Genomic DNA, 10575 nt, shown 5'->3' on the forward strand with positions numbered 1-10575 from the left:
CATATAACAAATTATTGATAAATAAAATAAATAATGAATTCCATTGCAACCTTCTTACCTAACCAATCTTGATGGACAAGCGGGCACTATTGGTGGTTAATATTCAGTGGAGTCGAACTCAATAGGTTTGTTTGATATGTGCTCTAGTCGGGGACTGCTATCAAAATAAAATTTGAAGAACAATTGAGAATTATCCTAACCCATAACAAAATATTGATAGATAAAAAAATTAATGACTGTCATTGTAAACTTCTTACATGGCCAATCTTAATGGACTATTATCGGGCACTGTTGGTGGTCGATATTCAGTGGAGCCGGACTCAATAGGTCTGTTTGATACGTGCTCTAGTCAAGAACTGCTATCGAAATAAAATTTGAAGAACCGTTGAGAATTATCCTAACCATAACAAAATATTGCTAAATAAAAAATTAAAAATTTCATTGCAAACTTCTTACATGACCAATCTTGATGAACCATTATCAGGCACTGTTGGTGGTCGATATTCAGTGGAGTCAGACTCAATAAATCAGTTTGATACATACATAGCGATAGGAGAAGACCCTTCAATCATATTTACAATGTTGTCATCATCATCAATATGTATCATATTACTGTTACTTAATAACCCTGGGTCAATATACTTAATAATCATAGAACTTGGGATATAATTTGATAGTTTTGACAAGTGATCCTTTACTTGATCAAATGATGGGATCCCCCTAAAAAATATAACATTTATATCCCCACCGTCATAAAAAATATGTCCATCATTAGATTTCCTCTTTACAAAAACCACCAAAGTGTAAAATGATTTTCACTAAGTTGTCAGCCATTATTATTGCTTACAAGTTCAATAGATGAGAGAGAAAGAGAGAAAGGAAGCTAAGGAAGATGATCAATAGATGAGAGAGAGATAGAGGAGGCTAAGGAAGATGAAAGAGGAGTTTATAATAAGAAAATCATGAAAATAGGGTTTTATGATAGAAATCGACTTAAAGAAAGGGCAGGATATAATTACGATAGTTCAAGTATCGTAATAAACATTCGAGATATTATGGTACTTAAAGTACCGTATAAAATACCCTAAGTATTACAGTACTTAAAGGACCATATAAATTCCTTAAGTATTACGGTACTTAAAGTACCGTGTAAACTATTACGATACTTAAAGTACCATATAAAATGGCTAAGTATTATGGTACTTAAAGTACCGTATAAAATGCACTAACTATTACGGTACTTAAAGTACCGTAATGTTCTTCACGATAATATGAGTACTGTGAAGGTCATTTAAGGAAAAAAAATCGAAAATGAGGGAAAAAAAAGTGTAGACGAAGTTTACAAAAGTTTGGGATTTTTTTCAATTAAACTTAAATTAAGGTATATTTGCTATAATTACCCTATTTTCTTTTCCACTGGTGCCCATATGGTACGGAATTCTCCTTAATAAATCTCCTTAAAGGAAGGGGATTCTCTGAGTCTATGCAGGTCCCCCACTTAAACCTATCTTAAAAATGGATTTAAAATATCCGGGTGTCTACAGTAAAACAGTATCCCATCAAATCATTGGTTCCAACCCGGTATTTTTTAAATCATTGGTTCCATTAAATCGTTGGCACAGAATCCCCCAGTTCAACCTAGGAATCAATCACCTTATTCTGGTTTTACATATATATATATATATATATAGGGAAATAGCCAAGTCTAAAAGGAAACGGGTTGTTCCGCACAGTAAAACGATGAGACTCTAGTAAAGCAACAACCCAAACTGCCGATTCACCAATCCGGAGAGGTTTTTTGCCAATTCACTATTTTTTCAAATATTTTTTCACATGTTCACTATTTTTTCCACGCAGTAAAACGGCATCCGGATTACTGATTGACCGATCCAAACTGGTTTTAAGGGTTCTTGACGTGGGTTGCCAATCCATTTTTTAAATTACTGAACGAAACTAACTAGTATGGACAATGGATAAGCTTTGCATATGGACCACTCAATCCACTATTGCTCGTGTATATACACTCACCACATATGCACAAAACATTATTTTTAGTCCAAAATTTTCACATTCCATACATGCAACTCTCCCTACTTCGTTCCAAAAAAAACCTTAACATTTTCTCTCTTGAGCAATAAAATCCAATAGGGTGCTCTCTCTCTCTCTCTTTTGACATGATTGAACTCTCTCTTGGGGTATAAATACGTAGCATAGTTGAAGACCCCTATTTAAAGGATGGCTCACTTAAGGCCACACCCATGTCCAAAGTTGGATAAAGCCCTGAAAATTCATCCTAATCCTTGTCATAAGAAGGCCTTGAGGAATTGCACTCTTTCTAGAGCGAGAGAGGCCTTGAAAACTTCATGTATTTTTGTAGAGAAGAAACCGTTGAAAACTTGCACTAGTCATAGAGAGCAGAAGAACAGTGGTTCTAGAGAGAGGGGGAAGGGGGGGCTGTTTGGATGGGCACCAGCTTTAATCCTCAAAAATGGGGGGAGAGAGATGGGGAGCAAGAAGGGGGTGAGGGCATTTTGGTCACAGGAGAAAGTTGCTCTGGAGAATGGGTATGTGTTGAGAGGGTGCTATGGGTGGAATGTGAGGTGTTTGGAGTTCGAGGAGAATGAGATGAGGAGGGTGGCTGAAGTTCAAGCAAAGGCCTTTCATGTGCCCATGCCCTTTTTCAATGACTTCTTCTTTCACTTGTTTGAGGTTGGTCTCTCTCTCTCTCTCTCTCTCTCTCTCTCCTTCCTTTTGTGTTTGGTAATTCTCTCTCTACCATTATGTTTTCAAAACTTGCTTGCACTTGTTCTAGTTTTGAAACATTTTGGGAGTTCCATTTGCTGTTGTTCATGTATGTTAGTTAAAATTCAATGTGGCTTTTGATTTTCAGAGAGAGAGAGAGTTATTATATCATTAATATTTGCAGTGGATGGAGGTGATAGTGATTTTGAACTTTGAAGGGTCATTTAGTTGTGGTCCAGAATTTGAGGTTATGTTATTATAGTAAATGAGGTGTTTGGTAGACCCAACAATTCCAATAAAGAATTGGGTTATTTGGCAACACCTGAGAAACAGGTTAGGTCCAAAGTTTGAGCACCTTGGCTGCATTTGTTTTGTAAGGGTGAGGTTTGCATAAGGTTGCAACCTTAAACAATCAAATTACGGTACGCCTCCACGTTTTATCTTAAATGTAATTTTGGCGTCAAAAATTCTTAGGATGCCTTGAAAATCTGTTTAGATATCTAAATATAAAATTTTAAACTCAAAAAATGGGTAAAGTCAAGTTCATCTATGAACACATGAAAATCTAAAAAATGAACAGTTCAGATAAAGTATTCCAAGAGACACTATTTTTGGGACTCAAAATCAATGAAACGTTTCCAACATCAAAACAATTTTTTATGATAGATTTTTTAGACACCTTCATTCTACATTTTTAAGGTTACAACCTTACGCAAACTTTTTCCTTTTCTTAATTAGCGGATTTTACAAAGGTCCTTACCGATACCCAAATAGGCCGGAAAGAGCAGCACTATTCCTTAATAAATTGTCTCTCCAAATAGGGTCTTAATGTTCACATGTGCTTCTACTAGACTATCTTAAAATTGCTATATGCAATACATCAATAATCTTTATAAACTTCTAACAATTGCATGTTATCCCCAAAGGGAAGGAGAATCTTAGTTTGCATTACGTGAGTCTCCTTCCATTATAATGGATGCCAGTGTTCCATGACTTGGCCGAGTCACCCAGTACCTCGTTTTGCCCTATTAGCCAGGCGAGTTGGGTGCCACCCACAAAACCCCCTAAAAAAGATTAATAAAAACATTTTAAAAAAATTAAAAGAATAGAAATGACCAATATATTGTTTAAAAATGATTTTTTAGATGATTTTAGGGTGATTAAGAATCATTCATATATTTTTTAAAATTTCTGAAATATTTGAAGTGTAAATCAAATTGTTCGATTGTCCATATTTTATAGTTTTTCTTCGTCTTCTTTAGCCTTCTAATGATTTGTATTAACTATGAATACTGTTCCTGATTTTTATTATTTTTATAATTTTTTTTTCTTTTTTTTCATAATGTAGAAAGTTTGTGCATAACTTGGCCAAGTCCCAATAATCCACAGGGACTTGACCGAGTTACACGCCTTGCCCAAAGGCTGAGTTACCTTGGCCGCGACAAGTCATGGAAAACTGATGGATGCAAAGGAGGATTTCATCGACGATCTCAATATTGTTCGGGTGAGCATTAGATTTTGTCATGCCAGATTTTCTTACAGTCAAGTAGAGGGATCAAAGAATATATCTTTTTGGGAAGTTGTGAACTCCATGTATCAACTATATAAAGATGGAAGGAAGAAAAAAACAGAAGATCCATGTGTATGGTACAATGGAGCAAGCTGCTAAAAAAATAACTTCAAATTCAACTTTGATGGTGAATTCTCTGTGCTTATAATGTATATGGAGTCTTTACGAAGATAGAAGGATCTATTTGAAAAATTCCTAGACTTATTTGAACTTGAAATTCTACTTATCTGAACTGGGGGTCAGAGCCTTCTTGACTAGTCTTAAGACCCTTTTGGATTGCCCAACAATTCCATTGGAAATAAGTGAAGAACACGTCTTTTGTTTAATGGGTGAGGAATTTTGAGCCTTTTTCTTAGTGTGCAGGAAACAGAAGGGATCATGCCCTTGAATAATGGAGCAGGCCAAACTGTGACCTTTTCTGTTCCATAATGGGCAGGGGAGCACAGAGTTGTTCGGCAATAACTGGTCTGTCCAAACGGGGCCTTAGAGTCCTCTCTACGACTCCAAGATAAAGCTTCTTCTAAACTATCAATAATTCACATTTAAATGCCTGAACCCAAGCTCCAAATGGTCTGAAACCATCACCATTTTTTTTTTCTTTCAGAATGAGGCAAAAAATTGTTAAAAATTCCTTATTGTTCTTGCAGTCTATATGCACATGTGAGCAATATTGTCACATCTGTTAGACTGGTTACACACAAAACCCTTAATTCACCTATTTGGCACCTGAGGATGTACATCAGACTTTTATCATATTACAAATTATTACAAAGGAAACTGTAAATTGGTTTCAGAACACAAGACCTGTATGGTTTAATGGATAATGCCAGGATATTGTGTAATATATTTCATTGACATTGTTGAAAAAAACCTCAGGCTTATGTGTATACAAAAGAGGCATAGAATTACTTTATGAGTAAATAATGCACAAAAGAAAATTAAGGCCCCTAATGATGTATGACACACAGGCACGCATACACATAACTACATATACACATGGTAACAACATTCTCTCTCTCTCCCCCCAAAAACAATCACACGAGCGCATGCACAAACACAGAACTTGCATGCACATGCTCACTTATACACACTTCCCCTACCCACATGCTGATAGTCTACTTTTTATACATCTATTCATGGTTATATCAATTTTGACTAAAATTTGTATAGAAGACACTTTTGAATGCCTTCTGATACTTCAGCATGTGGGAGATGTATTAATGCTTTCAAATTTGGCCCGTAAGTTTTGGCCTGCAACAATCAACTGATTCAACTCTAATCAATGGTTGCACTTGTTTACCTTTTTTATGTGCCATGATACAGGCTGACGTGCTTGCTGGTCTTTTCTACAAGATTAGAAATTCAGCACCGAATAGGTAAGACTTCTAATGATAGTTGAAGGTCTACTGCTATGTGAAAGTATACTATAGGTAGGACTGGGCTCAAAGATAGGCAATCACCACAACGTGATGTCTTGAGTTCTATTCCTACTTAGAGGATCCCTTCCCCTCTAAACTAACAAAAAAAACGAACGGAAGAATGAAAGAAAGTGTACCATAATCCCAAAAATCATGGAAAAACCATTCTCCATTGCTGTCACTACCAACTATCTAAATGATGTAACCAGTAATGGGCTTGCATTGGACTCGTTTGTGTTCTAGTGGTTCCCACTCTATCTTAATCACTGTCAATCATTTCAAGTGCTGGTGTGATATCTCATAGCCAATGAATACGGAATGCTTCTCGTTCTTGTCACCTTCATCTGGTGTAGGGGTTGTTCCAATGGATTTTTGTCAGAATTGTTCTGTTTCAAAAGTCGTGTAATACGAAGCTAAAGAGTGAACCAAAAATTCAATGTAAATAAACAAATAGGAAGGACCTCGGTTATAAACTTATAACTATGTTTTCTTTACTATGATTGGAAGCTTGTATTACGAAAAGTCATAATCTGGCTGCATTGCGGTGTGGATATTTCTATATTTAATGCTGATGGTTTGGCTGGTCATCAGTTATGAAGGTTTATGTTTTGAATTAGTGCTTGTGAGGTTTAATCATGTACTGTAAATCTTCCTTGGGCTTAATACTTCTTACACAATGTAATTATAATTCTTATCATGCATATTCAATGTCTAGCTTTGAACCATCGAAGTTTCAGTCTGTCGCCGATAAAAGAACTGGATAAGCATGGAGAGTCAACTTAACTAAGAGGACTAGAACTGTACACCTTAAACTAGTGTGTTAGCATATTTTGGGACCAAAGAGCTAGCTGGAATTACTGTCGTTAGATGAATGTAAGAGGTGGTCTGCAGGCATAATCTTTTACAACAATTTGAATGCAAGGAGGAGATGCAAACAGATAGGGACTTGCATTCAAACGCACTTTAACCACTGTGGAATTAAACCAACTTTCACACACAGATATCATTTGAAAAGAAAATAAATAAATATAAAAATAAATAAAAACATTTCACATACCATAACCACCTTCCCTTAATTAACCATGCCATCCTTATAATGAGATATAAGTTCTTCTCTATCAGATCGATTTTAAAGGGAAAAAATGCCTCTTTTCTAGTTCTCTGTGATTCTAGTGTTGTCATAAATGCAGAATGATCACATTCACCCCTCTAATGCTTTTCTTGATAAATTTTGGGGAAATCTGGGTTTCTCTCCCTTTGTTTGAACTAATTAAAACAGCTATTGTGTGCATTTCTTATTGGGTAATTAAATTACTTTGACTATATTTTTCTGGGAATATCTTTGGATCTCATAGACTATTTACATTGTAGGTATGCTTGTTTGGTAGCTGAGCCTGAAGTTGCTTCTTCAACCTCACAGCGGAGACTCGTGGGTGTGGTCGATGTCACAGTCTTGAGAGATGAAGCAGTTTTGAGGTACCTCGAAGGAGCAGAAGAATACCTCTATGTGTCGGGGATAGCGGTCGTGACAGGATTCAGGTATTTCCTTTAGTTTCCTATTTTTCCAAGAGCAAAAATGACAAAACCTTCCAACCGTTTTGTTGTTGATGAAATTCTTTGATGATCCCATAATCACCAAAATATCCCTTGACTTCTGTATACATGTGCCGTCTGAGCCTTGATTTTTTCCTGTTTCCTTTCAATCAAATTGGAATTATGATCATTACAATTTATAGCTTAGAAACTTGCTAAGGCATATATGAACAATGGGTTTGGGAATCTAGTCTTCAAATTCACATTAGTCTCTCCAATCTTCCCACTACTAACTGAAACTTCATAGATCCTAAAAGCTAGATTTTCATCTAAACTTTGTTATAAGAAAGCATGATTTACAATTATTAGTTTCTCAACAAAACTCCACTACAAGTGGAGACTATTGAGGTTGCATATTTCTCCCATTTGGTTAAATGAAATTGGTGGACATTACGGCTACTTTTCCACAACCAAAGACTGTTTGATCCTTCAATATCTCTGGCGCTATGGATACAAATGAGATACTGGAATAGATATATAGAACTTTGAACAGGGAGGCCTTAAGAAGAATTCTCGGACAAAGATAAGAGGTGGATTTTCCAAATTTCCAATCTTTCCCAGTCCTAGTCCATCATGCAACTCCATCCATGTGTTTCCCATCCCAGTGCTCATTGTGAATCTTTTCTGTGGATTAATACTTTGTTCCAAACTGCCACATAGCACTAGAATATCATTCATAAATCATAACTATACATCTAAACACCGATGATATCCAACACATAAGGGTGTTGTCTATAATGTGTAGTTGATAAAACACAACCACATTTGGTCCCGTTTTCTGTTGTTTTTTCTATTAACAAACCCTATGATAATGTTATAAAAAGTGGAGACATGGGGCCTCCCAGCTTCAAGCATTCGGACCACCTATGGAGACATTTCAAGGGGGCCTGTAATGATAGTAGGAAAGCATTGTGTTGATCAGCACACCAGTATTCACCCTTCACATGCTGAGCTGACACAATCCATTCTCCATAGCTTCTCTCCCAAGGTGCTCATGGGCCACAGGTGCTCCATCCAAAACCTGTCTTCCTCAAAGTCACTTTGCACCAGGGGGATGCCACCTCCATCTTGAACACTTCAAACATGACTGACTGGCCGAAAGCAAAGGTGTCTCTTGCATTTCCATATGACTGTCGTGATGTTTAAGATTTTATTATCCTTTTCCTTTTTCATGTAAGTGCAGAAAATGTTTCACACTGCAATGCAATGCATGTGTGGGCAAATTTAGTAATTCAATAACTACCTCTCTTGCAATTTTTCCCTGAAATTCTGTTATTTCTCTCTTAACATTCAAGAAAGATGTTTTATTATTAAATACTTGTCTTCTGAATTGAATGATTTTATGGTAAATAAAGGCGGCGCAAGGTGGCTACAGCATTGCTCAAGGCATGCGATGTGCTCTCTCGACTATGGGGTTTTGAATGCCTTGCACTCAGAGCTTACGAAGACGATACTGGTGCTCGTACTTTGTATTCAAATGCAGGCTATAAAGTTGTTTCTGGTGATCCGTTATGGCTAAGTACATGGATTGGAAGGAAGAGGCGCATCCTTATGATCAAGAAAAATCACATCATGTAATTAGTCTTAATTTAAAAGCATTAAAAGAATTTTCTATCTTACAAAAAGGACTTGACTCCCCACACTCGTGGCTTTTTGCTTGTCAGGATTCTAAAACTTGAAAGAAAGATTAATGCGATCATGCGGGGGAATATATTTTTTTTATTTTTATTTTTTTTTTCTTTTTTTTTTTCTCTTGGCAAATATCACTTACAAGTAGTCTTATTACAATAATTCTTGCTTCAAAGAAAATAAAACTAACAAATCCAAGATCTTAAAAACCTTGATGCCATTAAACCAATTTTCTTTAAACAAAAAAAATATTCACAATTCTTATACTTGAGAATATAAAAACAATATAATTAAATATAACAAAAAAAAAAAAAAAGAGTGCCGGAGATTACGTCAACCGGGCTTATTACACCCCACACCGAATCACCAACATCCAATGGCACGGGATCAACAGTTTAGCTTAAATCTCGAACCGAGAAAGCAAATATCAACCAATCTGAGTATTCACCTTTAACTCTCTACAAACTCTAACTCTCAAAATTTTATTGGCTTACCCTTAATTTCTTAACTCTTAGTATTTTTAAAGCATGAATAAGAAAGTGGGAGACCTAGGGTGGGGGCGTACCCCTCTAGAGGCTTAGGAGAGAGAGGGTTAAAGAGAGAAAGTTGGAGAGCGAGAGAGACCTAGAGGAGAGAGTCTAGAGGCTTAGGAGAGACGGTTAAAGAGAGAACGTTGGAGAGCGAGAGAGACCCAGAGGAGAGAGAGTGGGGCATGCCCTTATGGGAGAGAGAGAAAAGAGAGTTGTGGGAGAGAGAAAAGTATAAAGAATAGGAAGATGGTGTACCTCTATTTATAGAGAAAAATTAGGTTTAGGGTTTCTCGTAGTTTGCCTCTTTCTTGAGATTGAATATGGACCGTTGATCAAAGTGACTTGTGGGGTGAAAGATTTGAGCCACCAACATTATGAAAAGTGTTTGGACCATTATCCCCTTTTTTTTAAACCATTTTCCAATCAATATATTTAAATAAATCGAATCTTATTTAAATATTATTCATTCAATAAAATAATATATTTTTTCCATACTATTCAAAGATATGTCCAGTCAAGATATGCTTCAATATTTAGGATAAGATGTGGTCAATCTTTTCTATATCTAATATTAGATCACATGCCATAAGATACATTTCCTAAATTTGAATAACTTCACAACAAAGCAAACAACCCAGAGGTGAAGCGTGCCACCCATGTGTGGCACGTGTAGGCCCCACCCACATGGTACATGGTAGGCCCATGTGCACTATGGGCCCCTATGGTATTTTACAAATCAATTTTTAAAATATTATTTGAATTTTATATTTTGTAAAATCAATAACTTTATTTTTATAAATCCAAAAATTATAAATAAAATATCAAAAGACTCATAAAAATTCAAATAATAATTCTAAAACAATTTCGATCATAAAACAAACATAATTAAATTACTATGATGAGAAATGGATCCATATGGTTTAAGAATTGAATTAACAATCATGAACACTCTACCATCAACTATGGACTACGGACCACACTTGCTTTATCAGACTGACCCAGTGTTTTTCATGACCCACTGTCCAAACAAGGGCTCATTAGTAGGTCACCAAAGACAAGTCAATATCATCAAGACCGTATGCGACCACAGATC

General features: G+C 36.0%; 1 protein-coding gene across 12 annotated transcripts; it reads left to right on the forward strand.

Moving 5' to 3' along the window:
* Nucleotides 1-2080: 2080 nt before the first annotated feature.
* On the forward strand, nucleotides 2081-9044 carry LOC18448456 (Acyl-CoA N-acyltransferases (NAT) superfamily protein). 12 transcript variants are annotated; one of them, XR_016043680.1, is made up of 6 exons: nucleotides 2172-2709; nucleotides 4132-4246; nucleotides 5636-5688; nucleotides 7102-7269; nucleotides 8169-8430; nucleotides 8679-9044. XR_016043680.1 is itself a non-coding variant. In XM_088850979.1 (5 exons), exons 1-4 carry the CDS (start codon nucleotides 2236-2238, stop codon nucleotides 8393-8395), a joined length of 792 nt encoding a protein of 263 aa, XP_088707105.1. In that variant the 5' UTR covers nucleotides 2081-2235; the 3' UTR covers nucleotides 8396-8430; nucleotides 8679-8816. The 12 variants fall into 12 exon arrangements, 6 of the variants coding, with proteins under 6 accessions (XP_088707105.1, XP_006858579.3, XP_020531685.1 ...); XR_002283387.2 differs by lacking the exon at nucleotides 4132-4246 and having other exon boundaries at nucleotides 2081-2709; nucleotides 8148-8430; XR_002283388.2 differs by lacking the exon at nucleotides 4132-4246 and having other exon boundaries at nucleotides 2081-2709.
* Nucleotides 9045-10575: the final 1531 nt, after the last annotated feature.

This window comes from Amborella trichopoda, chromosome 11 (assembly GCF_054954075.1).
Source record: "Amborella trichopoda isolate Santa Cruz 75 chromosome 11, AtrichopodaSantaCruz75HAP2 v2.0, whole genome shotgun sequence".
NCBI classification, from domain to species: domain Eukaryota; kingdom Viridiplantae; phylum Streptophyta; class Magnoliopsida; order Amborellales; family Amborellaceae; genus Amborella; species Amborella trichopoda.